Genomic DNA, 20,144 nt, shown 5'->3' with positions numbered 1-20,144 from the left:
TCTTAACTATGATTAATAGTGTCAAAGCTAAACTCCCAAATACACACCCTTTGAGATTCCTCAAGTTTATATATGTCAGAGAAGTATTATAAAGAAGTAAGTATAAATTATACTTGATTGCTAAAACAAGGATAATTTTCTCTTCAAGAAACTGATCAACCTAGGTTTCCACGGAACCAAATGTTTCCCCTTACCTCGAGCTATTTTTTCTGAACATATAAGCATTAAAATAAACAGCATTGCAGAATTTGTCCAATACCATGTTTACCTATTTTGAGCCTAAATTTTCAAAGCATTCTAATATTAGGATGTACTTAGAATCTTAATCCCCTTCATGGATTACTGCCTTGTCGTGGCGAAGGGGCTTGCGTAATTCAATGAAGCTATGAGCTATGTGCAGGGCCACCCAAGATGGACAGGTCATAGCAGAGAGTTCTGACAAAACGTGATCCACTGGAGAAGGAAATGGCAACCCACTCCAGTATCTTTGCCATGAAAACCCTATTGTTGTTGTTGTTAGTTGCAAAGTCGTGTCCAACCCACCACGAAAACAGAATTTTGTCAAGAGAATACGATGGTCATAGCAAACACTCTTTACCAACAACCAAAGAGATGGCTCTACACATGGACATCACCAGATGGTCAACACAGAAATCAGATTGACTGTGTGTTCTGCAGCCAAAGATGGAGAAGCTCTATACAGTCAGTAAAAATAAGACCAGGAGCTGACTGTGGCTCAGACCATGAGGTTCTCGTTGCAGTTTAGGCTTAAACTGAAGAAAGAAGGGAAAAGCACTAGGCCATTCAAGTATGAATTAAATCATATCCCTGTTGAATATACAGTAGAGGTGACAAATAGATTTAAGGAATTAGAGCTGATAGACAGAGTGCCTGAAGAACTATGGACAGAGGTTCGCAACATTGTACAAGAGGTAGCAACTAAAACCATCCCAAAGAAAAAGAAATGCAAGAAAGCAAAATGGCTGTCTGAGGAAGCTTTGCAAATAGCTGAGGAAAGGAGGGAAGCGAAAGGCAATGGAGAAAAAGAAAGATATGCCCAATTGAATGCAGAATTCCAGAGAATAGCTAGAAGAGATAAGAATGCCTTCTTAAATGAACAGTGCAAAGAAATAGAAGAAAACAATAGAATAGGGAGGACCAGAGATCTTTTCAAGAAAATTGGAGAGATAAAGGGAACGTTTCAAGCAAAAATGGGCATGATAAAGGACCAAAATGGCAGGGACCTAACAGAGGCAGAAGAGATTAAGAAGAGATGGCAAAATTACACAGAAGAACTATACAAGAATGAGCTTAACGTCCCTGATAATCACAATGAGGTGGTCACTGACCTCAGTGGCGTAGCGTGGGGGGTGCAGGGGGGGCCGGCCGCACCGGGTGCAACATCTGGGGGGGGCGCTCGCACTCGCAGCTCTCTGCCCCTGCCTGGCTCACTCACTCTCTCTCACTGCAGTGCTGGCTGTGCGAATCCGATCCGAGCCGCCGGGTCGCCACCCACTGTGGAGGGTGTGTGTGCAAATTACTTGCCTTGCCCCGGGTGCTGACAACCCACGCTACGCCACTGACTGACCTTGAGCCAGACATCCTAGAATGAAGTGAAGTGGGCCTTAGAAAAGCTGAGCAACAACAAAGCTGGTGGAGGTGACAGTATTCCAGCTGAGCTATTCAAAATCTTAAAAGAAGATGTAGTAAAAGTGCTACACTCAATTTGTCAGCAAATTTGGAAAACTCAACAGTGGCCACAGGATTGGAAAAGATCAGTTTACATTCCAATTCCAAAGAAAGGCAGTGCCAAAGAATGTTCAAACTATCACACCATTGCACTCATTTCTCATGCTAGTAAAGTTATGCTTAAAATCCTACAAGCTAGACTCCAGCAGTATGTGGATTGAGAATTACCAGAGGTACAGGCAGGATTTCGAAGAGGCAGAGGAACTAGAGATCAAATTGCCAACATACGCTGGATCATGGAGAAAGCTAGAGAGTTCCAGAAAAACATCTACTTCTGCTTCATTGACTATGCTAAAGCCTTTGATTGTGTGGATCACAACAAACTGTGGCAAGTTCTTAAAGAGATGGGAGTACCAGACCATCTTATTTGTCTCTTGAGAAACCTATATGCGGGTCAAGAAGCAAAAGTGAGAACTGTACACGGAACCACTGATTGGTTCAAAATTGGGAAAGGAGTCCGGCAAGGCTGTATACTGTCGCCCTGCCTATTTAACTTATATGCAGAGCACATCATGAGAAAGGCAGGGCTAGATGAATCAAAAGTTGGAATTAAGATTGCCGGAAGAAATATCAACAACCTAAGATATGCAGATGATACCACTCTAATGGCAGAAAGTGAAGAAGAACTAAAGAGCCTCTTGTTGCGGGTGAAGAAGGAGAGTACAAAAGTTGGGTTGAAACTTAACATTAAGAAAACCAAGATCATGGCATCCGGCCCTCTCAATTCCTGTCAAATAGATGGGGAAGAAATGGAGGTAGTGACAGATTTTATTTTCCTGGGCTCCAAAATCACTGCAGATGGGGACTGTAGCCAAGAAATTAAAAGACGCTTGCTCCTGGGGAGGAAAGCAATTGGCAAATCTAGACAGCACACTAAAAAGCAGAGAGACATCACCCTGTCAACAAAAGTGCTTGTAGTCAAGGCTATGGTCTTTTCAGTTGCAATGTATGGCTGTGAAAGTTGGACCATAAGAAAGGCTGAGCACCAAAGAATTGAGGCCTTTGAACTATGGTGCTGGAGAAGACTCCTGCGAGTCCCTTGGACTGCAAGGCGATCAAACCGGTCAGTCCTAGAGGAGATCAACCCTGACTGCTCGTTAGAAGGCCAGATCCTGAAGTTGAAACTCAAATACTTTGGCAATCTAATGAGAAGGAAGGACTCACTGGAGAAGAGCCTAATGCTAGGAAAGATTGAGGGCAATAGAAGAAAGGGACGACAGAGAATGAGGTGGCTGGATGAAGTCACTGAAGCAGTAGGCATGAGCTTAAATGGACCCCAGAAGATGGTAGAGGACAAGGAAGGCCTGGAGGAATGTTGTCCATGGGTCGCGATGCGTTGGACATGACTTCGCAGCTAACAACAACAAGGAATCTTAATCTCCAGCATTATTTGAAAAGAAATCTTTGATCACTGCACTAGATTCCTGAAGCTGGAATTAAGAAACTAGTTGTTGCCTCCCATAATTTATGTGCATCTAAAATATTCATCAAATTTTTGAGCTGTGGCGATTTTTGACCAAGTAGTGATGATATTGAAGAAAATACCTTGACTACTCTCTCATTCATCATAGTTTTCTTAATGAGAGTACCCAACATAGGCATATTTCTACAACTAGATTTTGCACATTTCTTGTTGGATTAACATGTCAGCAGCATCCCAATAACTTTTAAGCACAAACTATCCATAAATTAAGGCTTAGGTCTTGCTGACTAATTTACCATTCAGTTAGTTGTAGTATTAGGAAACATCTCAATGTATCTTTTTATCTTGCTCTCTCTTGGTAAAATATGTACAGATATTTTTAATACTTACTGCTATCAATAATGTAGTTTGGAATCGTTTTATCTTTAAATATAGTTGCTGACATTCCAAAGGTAGCACAAGGAGAAGGGAAAAAGTACATGTGCATAAATCCACAAACCCACCAACTTTCAAGTATGTTCATTTATTTACTTAGCTGCTGCTTTAGAAAAAAGCTCTCTAAATAAGATCTCAACAGGATTCAAACAACTATTTATATGTCTGTATTTATTTGTTAACTAGATTTACAAAGCCAACCAATTCAATCAGTGTGACTCTGGGCAGCATACAGCATGAAAGCAAACAACATCCTCTCCCACCATATAACGTGAAAACATTTACAGTACATAAATATAAAATACAAAATATAGAAATGGCATTGCACCATAACAAAATAACCAAAACAGGACTCCACTCAAATGGCCTCTAATGGTAGGAAGAGGTGAGGGAGCCAGCTCTTAATGGCTTTCCTAAAAATGAGAAAAGTTGGGCCTGTTGTATATGGGTGGGGTGGGGTGGGGAATGACAATGTTCCAAATAGGAGCAACCACAAGATTTAAAAGAAAGGAGTTGGAGCGTATCCCCCCTGTTGGGAGCATGTGGGGTGGGCAGACGTTCTTTGGAAATGGTAGTCCCTCACATAAGCCAATTCTATGCCAAACTGGGTTTTTAAGCTGACAACCATCACTTTGAATTGCATCCAGAAGCCTACTGAAAATCAGTCCAGTTCACACAGTAGTAGTGTTATATAGCATAACGAGATGTGCTCATAACTACCGACACTGCTGTATTCTGGACTAACTGAAGATTCTGGATGGTCTTCAAGCTTCTGGATGGTCTCCACATTGCAGTAATCCATTTGGAGGGTGACTAAGGAGTGATTGCCCCTTCATGGATTACTGCCTTGTCGTGGCGAAGGGGCTTGCATAATTCAATGAAGCTATGAGCTATGCCGTGCAGGGCCACCCAAGACAGAAAGGTCATAGCAGAGAGTTCTGACAAAACGTAATCCACTGGAGAAGGAAATGGCAACCCACTCCAGTATCTTTGCCATGAAAACCCTATGGACAGTACCAAAAGGCAAAACGATACGACGCTGGAAGATGAGCCCCTCAGGTCAGAAGGTGTCCAATATACTACTGGGAAAGAGCAGAGGGCTAGTACTAGTAGCACCAGAAAGAATGAAGCGACTGGGCCAAAGCCGAAAGGACGCTCAGCTATGGATGTATCTGGTGGTGAAAGGAAAGTCCGATGCTATAAAGATTTTTTCTCCATAGGAACCTGGAATGTAAGATCCATGAATCAAAAAAAGCTGGACGTGGTCAAACAAGAGATGACAAGACTGAACATCGACATCTTAGGAATCAGCTAACTAAAATGGACAGGAATGGGTGAATTTAATTCAGATGACCATCAGGTATACTACTGTGGGCAAGAATCCCTCAGAAGAAATGGAGTAGCCTTCATAGTCAATAAAAGAGTAGGAAAAGCAATACTGGGATACAATCCCCAAAATGACAGAATGATCTCAGTTCGAATCCAAGGCAAACCATTCAATATCACAGTAGTCCAAGTCTATGCCCCAACCACCGGTGCTGAAGAGGATGAAATTGACTGGTTCTATGAAGCCCTACAGCACCTTATAGAACTAACACCAAAAAATGATGTCCTTATCATCATGGGGGATTGGAATGCTAAAGTAGGAAGCCAAAAGATAACCGGAATAACAGGTAAGTTTGGCCTTGGAGTACAAAATGAAGCAGGGCACAGGCTGATAGAATTTTGTCAAGAGAATGGTCATAGCAAACACTCTTTTCCAACAACCCAAGAGACGGCTCTACACATGGACATCACCAGACGGTCAACACAGAAATCAGATTGACTATATGCTCTGCAGCCAAAGATGGAGAAGCTCTATACAGTCAGTAAAAACAAGACCAGGAGCTGACTGTGGCTCAGACCATGAGGTTCTCGTTGCAGTTTAGGCTTAAACTGAAGAAAGAAGGGAAAAGCACTAGGCCATTCAAGTATGAATTAAATCATATCCCTGTTGAATATACAGTAGAGGTGACAAATAGATTTAAGGAATTAGATCTGATAGACAGGGTGCCTGAAGAACTATGGACAGAGAGGTTTGTAACATTGTACAAGAGGTAGCAACTAAAACCATCCCAAAGAAAAAGAAATGCAAGAAAGCAAAATGGCTGTCTGAGGAAGCTTTGCAAATAGCTGAGGAAAGGAGGGAAGCGAAAGGCAAGGGAGAAAAAGAAAGATACGCCCAATTGAATGCAGAATTCCAGAGAATAGCTAGAAGAGATAAGAATGCCTTCTTAAATGAACAGTGCAAAGAAATAGAAGAAAACAATAGAATAGGGAGGACCAGAGATCTTTTCAAGAAAATTGGAGAGATGAAGGGAACGTTTAATGCAAAAATGGGCATGATAAAGGACCAAAATGGCAGGGACCTAACAGAGGCAGAAGAGATTAAGAAGAGATGGCAAAATTACACAGAAGAACTATACAAGAATGAGCTTAACGTCCCTGATAATCACAATGAGGTGGTCACTGACCTCGAGCCAGACATCCTAGAATGTGAAGTGGGCCTTAGAAAAGCTGAGCAACAACAAAGCTAGTGGAGGTGACAGTATTCCAGCTGAGCTATTCAAAATCTTAAAGACGATGCAGTAAAAGTGCTACACTCAATTTGCCAGCAAATTTGGAAAACTCAACAGTGGCCACAGGACTGGAAAAGATCAGTTTACATTCCAATTCCAAAGAAAGGCAGTGCCAAAGAATGTTCAAACTATCACACCATTGCACTCATTTCTCATGCTAGTAAAGTTATGCTTAAAATCCTACTGGCTAGACTCCAGCAGTATGTGGATCGAGAACTACGAGAAGTACAGGCAGGATTTCGAAGAGGCAGAGGAACTAGAGATCAAATTGCCAACATATGCTGGCTCATGGAGAAAGCTAGAGAGTTCCAGAAAAACATCTACTTCTGCTTCATTGACTATGCTAAAGCCTTTGATTGTGTGGATCACAACAAACTGTGGCAAGTTCTTAAAGAGATGGGAGTACCAGACCATTTTATTTGTCTCTTGAGAAACCTATATGCGGGTCAAGAAGCAAAAGTGAGAACTGTACACAGAACCACTGATTGGTTTAAAATTGGGAAAGGAGTCCGGCAAGGCTGTATACTGTCGCCCTGCCTATTTAACTTATATGCAGAGCACATCATGAGAAAGGCAGGGCTAGATGAATCAAAAGTTGGAATTAAGATTGCCGGAAGAAATATCAACAACCTAAGATATGCAGATGATACCACTCTAATGGCAGAAAGTGAATTAGAACTAAAGAGCCTCTTGTTGCAGGTGAAGAAGGAGAGTGCAAAACTTAACATTAAGAAAACCAAGATCATGGCATCCGGCCCTCTCAATTCCTGGCAAATAGATGGGGAAGAAATGGAGGTAGTGACAGATTTTATTTTCCTAGGCTCCAAGATCACTGCAGATGGGGACTGTAGCCAAGAAATTAAAAGACGCTTGCTCCTGGGGAGGAAAGCCATGGCAAATCTAGATAGCACACTAAAAAGCAGAGACATCACCCTGTCAACAAAAGTGCTTGTAGTCAAAATGCTGGAAACCCTCCAACTTCTAAATGAGTGGGTCCCCAAATCATAACTCAATTTTTGAAGAATTGAGGGCACCTTCTTCTTCCATAACCAGGCCCTCACAAACTCCATACATGGGAAAGAACCTCAACAGCTTCACTTGGAAAGTATGTATCACTGGATATCATCCGCATATTGATGACACTTCACACCAAATCACAGATGACTTTCCCCAGTGGGCTCATGTAGACATTAAAAAAGGTGGGTGGTGAGTATAGAGTTCTGAGGCATACCTCAAGTAGCAAACTAGGGCTCAACCACTCCCCTCCACCAACACTGACTGGACCTGGCCTTGGAGCAAGAAAAACCACCCCAAAACAGTGTCACCCACTTCTTATACGCTAATCCTGAAATGGAGGTGACAAGCCTTTAACCTGATAGCAAACTTATTTCCCAAAGAATACAGCAGAAGAAAGTTAGGATTATACATTTACACACACAAAGAGAATTCAAACTAACTGAATTTAGCTTGTCACAATTTATTTTTTCCTTAACAATTAAATCTAATACTTCTTACTGCCTTAGCTTAAATAGGAGATAGAATGAAGCTTCTCTTCTTTTTTTAGTGTTTTATAGTTACTTTTGATTAAATGCCTGTTATATAACCAGACAATCAAAACTCATAGCCCCAATTGTCAGAAATTTTCATTACTCTTGTGATTTTGAGATAATCACTCTTCTATGTGATCAACTCTCAGAACCTTAAAGGCTGCAAAATTTCTGTTGAGAGTTTGTGGTTTTTAGAACCTGCCTGGCACTTTTTTCAAATTATTTTTTCCTTATCTATTTTTTCCTACATTCACTATATTTGCTATACTTTGATTTTATGATTTCTCTTGGACTGTAAGTAAATACAAAGTATTAATGATTATTTTCTAGTTCCTCTGGAAGGGTAGCAGATTTTAATATAATGTTCTCACATTATGAAAATATACTTTAATTACTGAAATATATTTAAATAAAATATTTATTTTCTTATTTAAATATATTTCAATAATTATATTAAAGTATATTGTTATAAGAATATTAATTACTGTATTTATTTTATATTTATTTCCTTATTATGAATATTATATATATTAAACTGTAGACAATATATATAGTATATATTGTCTACAGTTTAAACATAAACACTTTATTTGCAATGTATGAAACAATTCCAATATAACAATTCTCTTGGCCCTTAAGTCTCCATTATTAACAGATTATGAATTAACTGGTTTTCATCTTTTCTGTTAATGCTACTTTCACTGACATCAATACAGTGCTCTTCCTTTTGGAGATGCCCAAATTAGTTCAGTAACAAGAAAAGAAAAAAATTCAAGTACTGTACAACAAGGTACCATCCCAAGCTGGTGGGGTGCAAGCAATAGTATGCTAGCTTGCAATATAGTTTATATCTTACAATAATTTCTGTTCAGTCAAGGAGATACATCCTAGCTCTTTCTCTATACCACGGGTCGGCAACCTGCGGCTCCAGAGCCGCATGTGGCTCTTTTAGCCGTCTCCTGCGGCTCCCAGTCGCCCGGTGCGCGCGCACCTCTTCGAACAGGCAGTGGTGCGCGCGCACCTCTCCAAATGGAGAGTGGCACCGCCCGTTCCGAGAGGTGCGCGTGCACATTTCCGAAGGGCGGAGGTGCGCGCGCACCTCTCCCAAACCGCCGCCGTCCCGTTTGCACAGCTGCCTCGTTCGTCCAAACGGGACGGCGGCGGCTTGGGAGAGGTGCATGCGCACCTCTACCAAGCCGCCGCCGTCCCTTTCGGAGACCTGCTGCGTTCGTCAAACATGGACGAACGCGGCAGCTGTGTAAACGGGACGGCGGCGGCTTGGGAGAGGTGCGCGCGCACCTCTCCCAAGCCGCCGCCGTCCCTTTCGGAGACCTGCCGCGTTCGTCAAACATGGACGAACGCGGCAGTTGTGCAAACGGGACGGCGGAGGCTTGGGAGAGGTGCACGCGTACCTCTCCCAAGCGCCGCCGTCCGTTTCGGAGACCTGCCGCGTTTGTCAAACATGGACGAACGCGGCAGCTGTGCAAACGGGACGGCGGCGGCTTGGGAGAGGTGCGCGTTTGCACAGCTGCCACGTTCGTCCATGTTTGACAAACGTGGCAGGTCTCCGAACGGGACGGCGCGCACCTCTCCAAAGGGGAGACCCGTCGCCACGCAGGTGCCTCCCTTTTTGCGCATGCGCGTGAGTGGACGCGCGCGCACTTTTTGCGGCTCCCACTTTTTTGTTTGTGTGATGGAACCGGTTCTGAGTGGCTCTTTTCCTTTTTCCGGTTGCCGACCCCTGCTCTATACTAAGCTTTTCTTTAAATTTGGGCAAAAAAGTAAACTTTGAACTGTTTTCTCACTTCAACAGAAAGGAAAACAAAAGTTTCCACAGATAAGAAGTAGCATCAGAGGACCTTGGTGTATGTACAGAAGCTATGCACACATATTTACATTGTTTTTAATTTCAGGTGATGAAATCATTAATTAAAAATATCTGCCATTTCAAGATATCCGTAGGATAATATGGGCAAAGAAATATGCCAATACTCTTTTAAATGCCTTGGTTTGACAATCATCCAGGCCAAAAGTATCTAAAAAGGTTAGCTCGTGACAACTGGACCAAAGTTTATTAAACTGAGATATTTCATTACTCATCCAAGTAATTTCTTCAGTCAAAAAACATTCTGATTGAAGATGTTACTTGGATAAGTAATTAAACATCTCAGTTTAATAAACTTTGGACCAATTGCCATTATTTAACCTTTCTAGATACTTGGTCTGACAGAAATTATAATTTGAAATAGCAAATTATATAGCAAATAGAAAAAAGTATGAATGCCTAATAGAGACAACTCCTGGTAGTTTATACAAACAAAACGTATAGTGAAATTTGGAATTTGACCTATAGTTTGCTATAATCTCCAAAACCCCATTCTCTACAATACATATTTCAGAATTTTCTCAAGCATTTTTCTAGAACCTGGGAAGTGTTTAGTAGACTTTGTAAGACTAAAGTCTTCCAATGAAAATTGTTGGATTAAACATGTATTTATTTAATAATTAAAAATAATTTAGCCCAAATGTTCTTCAGACTTAGAAAGAAAAACAAACAAAAACAACCAAATTATGCTGTTTCTATACTTCTACAACTATCCCAAAAGTTCAACATTGCAATACTTTGCATTAAATATTCTTTAAAAAAATAACAAAACATTCAGGTTCAAAAACTAAAAATGGTCTTCATGAAGTTGCAGTTAGTTAATTTCCTTCTCATTCTTTCTTTCTATATTCTTCACAACTAAAATTTAAAACTACAGGTAGTCGTCAATTAATAGTGGAGACTGGAATTGCCATCATTAAGCGATGCAGACATAAATTGTGTCACGTGACCCTGCTATTTAAGCAGTGGCAATTACAGCAGTCCTGACTGCTGACATTAAGTAAGGACCACATGGGTTCTTAAGCAAAGACTTCCCGTGACTGCAACTCTGCCTTTCTACCAGTTTTCCCAGTGACTTTGCTTGTGAGAAGCCAAGAGGGAACATTGAAAATGAGGACACTGCAACAGTGGGACTTCCAAGGCCCAGTTGTAACTACCACTCATTCAGTGTTGCTGTAAATATGAACAGTCACTGATCATTAAATAAGTACTACTGTATGACTCATTGGAACTGCTTTTAATCTTAACAAAGTCATACTCTTACCTCCTTTTCTTTATTAGAAAGCAACAATTTTGTCCTTACCTCTGTCTTTTGCTTTATCTGAAAGCAGTACTTCTACACCTTCATATGACTGAATGGCATCAAGAATAATATTTCCTTCCTTGTTGAAAAGAAACAGCATGGGGATAGTGATATCATCTGTATTCTTGCCATCACCCGCCATTTGAAAAAGGGGAGCTGTATCACTGCTACTTCCTTCATTATCATCTAGGTAGCAAACATAAGTGTTTTCCATTAAAATTTCCAGTGGAAATTTCCATCATTTCTACCACATTCACATTTTTATTGAGTATTTTATGCAGTGCATTCAGAAGTTATTAAGACCCCTTTCACTTTTGTAAATTTTGTTATGCAGCAGTCTGATTCTACAGGTTGAAATTATTATTTTTTCCTCATTAATCTACACTCAGTAGCCCATTTTAGAAATGTCTAAATTTATTAAAAAGAAAAAACTGAAACATCACATTGGCATAAGTATTCAGACCCTTTGCAACAACACTTCAAATTTAGCTCTGATGCCTCACATTTCGCTTAATAATTGCAGACATGTTTCTACACAATGATTGGGGTCCACCTGTGGTAAATTAAATTGATTGGACACGATTTAGAAAGGTACACATCTCTCTATAGAAGGCCTCACAGCTGACAATGGATACTTGTAGCAGAACAAAAGCCATGAGGTCAAAAGAACGGCCTGCAGAGCTCAAAAGACAGAATTATTGCAAGGCACAGATCTGGGGAAGGCTACAATAAAATTTCTGTTGCACTGAAGATTCCTAAGAACACAGTGGCCTCCATAATTCTCAAATGGAAGACATTTGGTACAACCGGGACTCTTCCAAGAGCTGGTTGCCCAGTCAAACTTAGCAATAAGGGGAGAAGGGTCTTAGTAAGAGAGGTGACCAAGAACCTGATGGTTACTCTGACTGAGCTCCAGAGATCCTGTGTGGAGATGGCAAAGAGTTCCAGGACAACCATCACTGCAGCCCTCCACCGATCTGGGCTTTATGGCAGAATGGCTAGACAGAAGCCTCTGCTCAGTGCAAAACACATGAAAGCCCACTTGGGAGTTTGCAAAAAAGCAACTGAAGGCCTCTCAGACTGTGAGGAACAAGATTCTCTGTTCTGATGAAAAACAAGATTGAGCTGTTTGGCCTCAATTCTAAATGTTATGTCTGGAGAAAACCAGGCACTGCTCATCACCTGCGCAATATCTGTTTCAATGTTAAATATGGGTCACTATACAGGTAGTCCTCAAGTTATGAATGTAATGAAGCCTGCCCATTCCATTCGTAACTCGAGGATTCGTAGGAATGAATCTCGTACCTTGAACGTGATTCACTCCCAGCTTTCACCCACACATTTGCTAATTTAATGCTTGAGCGAATGAGTGGCTCATTAAGTGAACATGAGACATCTCAGGGTGGGGAGATAAGGCCATGGAATAGACCATCTGCTTCAGACCACCCAAGCCCCCCCCAAGATACCTCATGCTCCCTCCCCTGCGGTCCCAATTGCTCCCCTGCCCAATCCTGTGAGGATTACCTTACGTTGTGAAGATCTGTCTCCTCTCCAGCCTCTCTGTTTCTTTCTCTGCTCCAAGCAAAAGCAGAAGGCAGCCTGCAAGGCCCAGAACGGATCTCTGGAAGCACGTGGCCACCACTCACAGCCTCCATTCTGGGCCCAGAACGGACCTCCGGAAGTCTGCAGAAGCATCCTCCGGCCTCCTTTCCAGGTGGCAGCGGCCCAAAAAAGGCCTCCAACGCCTAGATTGAGAATCCATAGGTCTGCAGAAGCATCCCCCAGCCTCCTTTCTGAGCGGCAGTAGTCCAGAAAAGGCCTCCAACACCCAGATCAGGACTCCAGAGGCATGCAGAAGCCTCCCCCATCTTCAGTTCCATTCTCTGTTGCAGAGAACAGAGGCCTAAAGTACTGTGAGATCATGCAAGATCAGTAGCGTGAGAGCTTGCACCACTGATCTTGTATGATCTTGTGTTACTTTAGGCCTCCATTCTCTGCGAATGCACTGAAGACCTAGAGCAGCCAAGAAAGCAAAGGATCTCGATTTTTGCAAGGTAGTATCCAAAGCCTAGTGCCTAGGGAGACGCAGGGCAGGGGGAGGGAGGTAATAGCCAGAGTGAATGTTGCAGTGCCCTTGCAGTCATTCGTAAGGGTGAACAACTGCCTTAGTGAGGCAACGTTTTAATTTTGGGAGTTTTTCATAAACACTAGGGGGCATAACCCTAGCTTATAACACTAGCTTATCACGTAACTTTGAACGTTCACTAAGGGAACGCTTGTAACTCAGGGATTACCTGTATAACCCATTTAGATAATATCCTAGAGTACAAGTTGCTTACCTGCCTGTAACAATTCAGAAAATATACATTAAATTACAGTATCTTTGCATAACTTTGAATAATTTACCAATAACAATGCCACCTATGGCTCCAGCTTTTTGGATGTTCCGTGCCTTTTCAGCAAACATGCACTGCCCTCTTTGCATCAGGGCAATTTTTTCCTTCAGTGCTTCCGGATTGGTAATCTCAGCGCATCCATTATATGGTTTACTGACTACAACAAATCCTCTTGTCTGTGGAAGAGATTAAAAGTTTTAGTATACAATATTCAAGTCTGTAGAACATTTGCATTCTACCAGCAAAACATAAGAACAACTTCCTAGCACATGTATCTATCAAGTCTAACAAAAAATTCAATATGTATAAATCCACTGAAATCAATTAACTTAAACTGCACTGGAACATAGCTAGTAATTTTAACTTACACATTTAATACAAATATTTTTCTTCATTTACATTTGTTATGCTAAATAACAATAAGATTCTTATATTAAATAAGAATAATTATATCAACCTTAGGAACATTTTGAAGCTGCTTTATTATCATATAACAAAAGGGGATATAAAATATTTTAAATATTTTAAATTATTACCTATTAGTGTTAATCTTATCGTGCTGGTCCAAATTAGTGAGTTCTTACATGAATTTTAAATAACCAACAAATATATTCTCGCGATATATTAACACTTGTCAAGCTCATTATGGAACTGAGATAATCATATTCAGCATAATTAAGATTAGAAGATACGGAAGGCACAGTTATAACTATTTGCTGAATATATCCACTATGTTTAGTATAAAATATGAACAGACTGTAGCCCCTATACGTTGGACTTTCAGACAATATGGACAGCGGTGCAAGATATTGGGATTTGTAGCTTAACAGCAAGATGTCCACCTCTGCTAATTACAGCTGAACATGATATTATTCTGGAAAAGAACACTCTTGCATTGAAATAGCTTCCATCCCATTTTACACATTATTTAACAACACATAACTGAGAAAGTACAACATAAATGCAATTTACATCTTTATATAAAAAAATACAAAGCCAAAAGGCAAGGAGCATATGGATAAAATTCGGTTCTAATTCCTTTCCAGCATCTGGTGATTTAGAACGCAAAAGTTTGAATCAGATGACCCCAAGATTAACTTCTAATTTTAGTTTTCACAAGACTTAATAGGAAAGCATACAAGTCCATAGTCCAACTATTCTAACAAAAAAAGTTCCGTGCTAGATTTTAAATTAACTATGTACATTCAAGTTATACAGTATATCTTGCTGCAGTTAATCACTGAACCACTTGTTGAAATTGAAAACATTTTTTTTAGTATTTATAATGTAAACTCAATTGAATTTTCTATGTGCATCAGTGCTACAACGAAGACATTCTTAGTCCAATCTCATCTCTGGAGTTGCAAAGCCAAATATAGATAGGATTGTTGCCAAGCAGTTATTCAACTGGGACTGTAACCCATTCCTCTGATTCTATACTCATTCAAAGATTCCCTCTAAGTTAAAATCAAATTAAATCAAAAAGGCAAATACTCCTACATATATGGAGTATTTATTATATTGCATATCAATCAAATGTGCTTGATCAACAACAGAACTGTGGAAATTGTTTCAATTGTTCTGTCTTCACAGGTGTTCCAAATTGAAAACAAAGGGATTTCAACATCCTCATTGCAAGCTTGAAATATTTTGCACACTCCTAACAACAGTAAATGAGATTCCAAATAGTATCTCCAAGAATTTGCCAGTGGAGAAGAGGGAGAACAATGCCAAAAAAAAGAAAGAAAATGTTCTAGCACATGGTATTCCTTAACAGAGGCAAGGATTTCAATTAACTTGGACAAACCATTATGATACTATTTTCCAAATTTTTGGATTCCTTATAGATGCGCCATATTTTGCTTATACTAATTCAAATAATTTTGTTTAATACTTGTATAATGTGGAAAGAAGAATCTTATGTGGGGGGGCTTCAATTATTTCACTGATTTGGGTGGTGGACATATGATGTTACAAACATGTGTCATCTCTGCTTCATGAGCTGTACTAGTTGCACTTTGCTTCCAGTTACAGTTCAGCGTCCTGGTTATCACCTACAATACTAATGGGGGCCCAGTTATCTAAGAGACTATCTTCAACAGTTTTTGCCTGCCCCGTAAAATTAGTGATCATCAATTAAAGGATGTGATCTATTGAGACCTGGGTAATGTGACTCCTCTCTCACGGTAGTTGCATCTCCCATATGACTCCCACCTTAAAGCTGTTTCTATGTTGTCAAAAATCCACATGAGGTTTGAATAGATGCCAAGCCTTTGTTAATTTTTTATTTGGTTTACGACATATTTGGTCATTCAACTTTTCTGGAGGCACTTTTTTATTGTTTGGGGTTTTTTTGTGTGAACCGTAAGCTTCTCAGAGTCTTTTTGAAGTCAAGTGATCTCCAAATGAAATAAATAAATAAAATGTCCTTTTTGCATTAACTGACTAATCGCTGGTTACTAAAAAAATGGATATATCATATGGACCCCTTTTATATTAGTTATAAAATACTAGTTATCTAGTATTTTATACTAGGTCTCTTTTCTAAATAAAACACTTTGTAGCAATCTCTTAAGATATTCTGAGTACATGTCAATAACTTCACTTTTTACATTTACACACACCACAAAATATAAGATATTTTCAAAAACAACACATACCCCAGATTGGTGCTTAGACAGATCCATTCCAAACTGTGCAGGTCCTGCTGTCAAAACAACTCGGCCAAAGAATGGATGGGAAATAATTTGAACTGCACGTGGAGGCAGCTGTTGCTCTTTTTGTTGTTGACTGGATAATTCAATCATTTCTTGCATGAACCGTAAACCATCTTCAGCATCCAGTGAACTTGCTGCCTGATAAAAGTAAAAAAAAGTTAATATTTTAATTAGCATTTCCTAGAGCCTTCTACTAAATCCAAAATAACTAAAAGATGTTTGTAGAGAGATCTTTATAACTGAGTTGGCCTAATGGTTGGCTAAAAGAGTTTTAGAACAATTATTTTTTAAAAAGGAATTCCAAAGTCACTGATGCCACCATAAAGATGGTTCAGATCCTGGTCTCAAATATATATACATATACATATATATACACACACACACATATGTATGCATGCATAAACTTTAATTTTCTTATGATTTCAATCTGTGTCTCTTGAAACTATTAGCACGACATCCAAGCATGGCTAAGTGGATTATAATATCCCTATTATCTCTATTGTAAATAGCATGACAATAGTATGTATTGTCCAAATATTTCACAGAAATTAGAGCAAGCATTTCAAAAAGAACTTTATAAGACATATGAATACATAAATGAAAAGAAGATCATTCTGTGGGTTAAGGCAAAGTGAGATCTTACTTGGATAGCATGCTGTACCAATTGTACTCGTCCATCTTTGAGATGAATCAAGCTGACTCCCATCTTTTTCAGTATCTCTAAATGTTCAGGATTACTTGCCATGAAATCCCTGGCTCTCAGTGGAGGCTTTGGTCCGCTGCCTAAACCCTCTTCCCTGAAAAAAAGCAAGCAAAGCAAGCACTGTCAACATTTTAAGATATGAATGGATTATGACCCAATATAAAGCAGATGAGCATGCCTTGAGAGTATCATGGATTTCCATTAATGAGTATATGAGTAGTAAACTAGTTAAGTTTCCTGAGCAGGTGATCTTGGGTTAGTCATGTCTCAACCCTAGAAAGAAGGCAAGAAAATGACTACCAAAAAATGTTTACAAGACTATGTCAATCTTAACTTAAAAGCACCCCAAATCCCCCCCAAACAAAAAACACCACCCCTTCACAGAAGCTGACAGGTTTAAAAAGTACTCCACAAATTTTTAGCATCTTCCAGACAGTTTTAAAATCTCATTTTCTCCCATTACTTATTTTGTTGCTATTATATGAGGGGTGTCAAACTTGCAACATCACAACATGTCGTGAAGTATTGCGACTTTTTTTTCCATTGCCAGCAATGGGGTGGGCACGGTTTCAGCATGACATATCCAGCCTGCGGGCCAGCAGCTTCAAACCCCTGTATTATATAAACAAGGTTTACACATGTTTTTTCCCCCTTTGCCTTGTCCCACCATTCCTTGTTATGGTGCTGGCTCCTTCCTCAAAAGAATGAAAGCACAGCTTTCTCAATCCTGCAGGGGGCATGACATGCCTGCTAATGTCCATATGCATGGACTTGATTCTCTAAATTTCTATTGCCACCTGCAAATACAATGGAAAAGACATCCGAAGGAAGACCTGAGCACATTTCCTAATCACATGGCAGATGGCTAGCAAACTGCCAGAAGCCCAACTGTACAAAAGACGTACAAAGTCATTTTCTTATGTCTCCTTCCCTAACAGCAGCATCAGCGGGCATGGAGGGAAAACCAACATGCACAACAATTATAAATTGTTCCAAAACTGTTTCTTTAGCCCTTTTCAATTTCTGGTTTCTTTCTACTTCTCACTCCATTGAATAGTTAATTTGTGCATATATTTCAAGGGGTTATGTACTGAAGAAATTATAGTGATTTGGCAAAATATTTCAATAAAAATTATGCTTGTGAGAATTAGATCTTAGGGAATCAAACTCCATATGATAATTATATTTATATAATTACATTTATACAATTTGGTAGCCTAGCAAAAATGAGTAATAAAATATTAATAGCAGGACTTAATTTAGCAAAACAAACATGTGTATTAGGATAATCATTTTTCTATATTTCTTTAAAACTCTAGAAAATGGAAAATAGGAACAACTCTTACAGTCTTGAAATACTCCTAGGGCAGCTCTTGTCCACCACATTTTTCAGGGGTTCCCTTATACTCTGAGCATACATTGGATCATTGGGAAACAGGATTTGGGTGTTAGGACAAGTCCAATCAAAATTACTATCATCCAACTCCATGTATTCTGTAGTCTGTAGGAGAAAAAAAAACACACACACCCTGCTCAGTTTAGAGCTACATTTTAATGCCTATAAACCATCACATTATTTTAGGAAATAAACCATCCAAATACATAAGAATGATATGTAGACAGAGGCAGACTCTTCTTCCAACTGATCAAGATTTTATGTCCAAATTTCATAATCATATTCATAATCATATTCTGCATACTCTCTGCACACTGTAAGAATAGATAGAATACTTAAAGAGAAAATGATTAATTTAATTAGACTGAAAGATTTTCAATGCAAAACTCACAATATTTTTTACCAGGGCTGTTTGGTTTGCAGTAGATAGCCAAAGAGGTAGCAAATGAGCCTCTGTAGTAAAAACATAGTCTTCAATATCCAAAGTTAGGTCTTCTTTATCAGCAAACAGCAGGTATAAATATTTGAACATTTCAGCTAGGAAGAAAGAATCCATCCTACAAAAAAGAAAAAGGAGGAAATGCATTTGCATATTACTTCTTTTTGATGTTCTCATTTTCCTACAGTTCTAACAAACCCTTTAAATAAAGTAGCTGAAGAACAATTACTAATGACAACTTTCTCATCTAGACTAATTTAACTATAATTTCAAAATTACATAAATATATATAATTAAGTAATGCATATATTTAAACAAAGTATATAATGCAAAAAAAATTCCAGCCCGTAAAAATGTTTACAGAATTGCACGTCTTTCCTCTCTCAGTGCTATGGACTCTAATTACAGACTTATTTTTCCAGTTTCTATTATAAAGTCTTAATTGTTTTTATTTTAAAATTTTCATTAGCTATCTTGGAGGTACCTCTACACAAATATTTTCCTAAGATAAAAATTGAATGTTATTGGACATAAGGTTAAATAATAAAATAGTATAAAAAGAAAAAAATCCAATTAGCATCCATTCCTATTTTCCCCAATGTTCTTTACCAGCAAACGAACATCAAAAATTTTAAGTAAATTTTACAGGCTTTTGTCTCAAGATTTTTGAAAAATTTAGTTACCTGTCCTCATGACTTCCAGTACGAACATCCTTCATAGCAGCAAATCCACAAGGTACCCGGGCATATTTATTTAAGTTTTCAATTAGAGTTTTTCCTACTTCTAGATAATAGGGATCTCCAGTAGCCTATTTTCAGGGAAATAATTTGGCTTAATATATTACCTTGATTAAAACCTTAACTGTCTGATATTTGATCTCTGAGGCATTTTAAGGTCTTGATATGAAGTCATAAAGTTCTAAAACTCATTAGGAATTTTAGCCTGTTGAAGACCATAGTTAGGGGCTGCTTCTGTACTTTTAAAGAAAATTCCAAATAAAAGTATTTTTGTTGTGAAATATGACAGTATCTCAATAGAACTGCTTAATTATCTTAATTCCAATAAGGCTTTAAAATATAGTTTTAGTCTTCTAACAAAAATTGAAAATATACTCCAGAATTATTTTCTGCACCAAGTCAAATCAATTTAAATTTTATTTAAACATTGTGCTGGTCACAAGTTAAAATTTTTTAACTCTCTGAGACTCAAGATCATAATCTGCTATGTAGGCTAAAATTAAGGATTCCAGAAATCCAGAACTTCCATCAAAACAATCACCCCAGTGCTTAAGTTATGCTGAAATAAATATAACTATTCATCCTGTTGTCTTAGTATCTACTAAAATTAAGAAAGGTTGTTTTCTAGTGCAGCAATTGCACTTATCTAGCACAACCCATAATCACCAAATAAGATTTTTTTCTGAATTATCTAAATTAAAGTTACTGCCACCTCTCAGCATAACAAATTTCACAAAAATATTTTCATCAGTCAGACTTGAACAACCAAGCAGCTTTGCTCGAAACATGAGGCAAA

General features: G+C 38.9%; 2 protein-coding genes across 4 annotated transcripts in view; one reads left to right on the top strand and one right to left on the bottom strand.

Annotated features, from left to right (window-relative positions):
• Positions 1–15,586, top strand: part of LOC308664800 (uncharacterized protein C1orf21) — a 284,374-nt gene extending 268,788 nt beyond the window's left edge. The window contains exon 6 of the mRNA XM_081322312.1: positions 14,950–15,586. Within this exon, the coding sequence (XP_081178438.1) occupies positions 14,950–15,000 (51 nt within the window). The 3' untranslated portion in view covers positions 15,001–15,586. The remainder of the gene's footprint in view (positions 1–14,949) is intronic.
• The window catches only part of EDEM3 (ER degradation enhancing alpha-mannosidase like protein 3), a 56,892-nt gene that overhangs the window by 3,781 nt on the left and 32,967 nt on the right, over positions 1–20,144 (bottom strand). For 2 of the 3 annotated variants that reach the window (XM_081322309.1, XM_081322308.1), the window contains exons 13-19: positions 19,295–19,419; positions 18,564–18,729; positions 18,123–18,277; positions 16,717–16,870; positions 16,017–16,211; positions 13,367–13,532; positions 10,961–11,146 (exon numbers count right to left, since the gene is read on the bottom strand). In XM_081322309.1, coding sequence (XP_081178435.1) covers positions 10,961–11,146; positions 13,367–13,532; positions 16,017–16,211; positions 16,717–16,870; positions 18,123–18,277; positions 18,564–18,729; positions 19,295–19,419 — 1,147 coding nt within the window. The remainder of the gene's footprint in view (positions 1–10,960; positions 11,147–13,366; positions 13,533–16,016; positions 16,212–16,716; positions 16,871–18,122; positions 18,278–18,563; positions 18,730–19,294; positions 19,420–20,144) is intronic. The other variant, XM_081322310.1, reaches the window with a different exon arrangement.

The sequence above is a fragment of the Vipera berus genome, assembly GCF_964194415.1.
Source record: "Vipera berus genome assembly, chromosome: 3".
Taxonomy (NCBI): domain Eukaryota; kingdom Metazoa; phylum Chordata; class Lepidosauria; order Squamata; family Viperidae; genus Vipera; species Vipera berus.
This window is presented reverse-complemented; position numbering and strand designations above follow the sequence as displayed.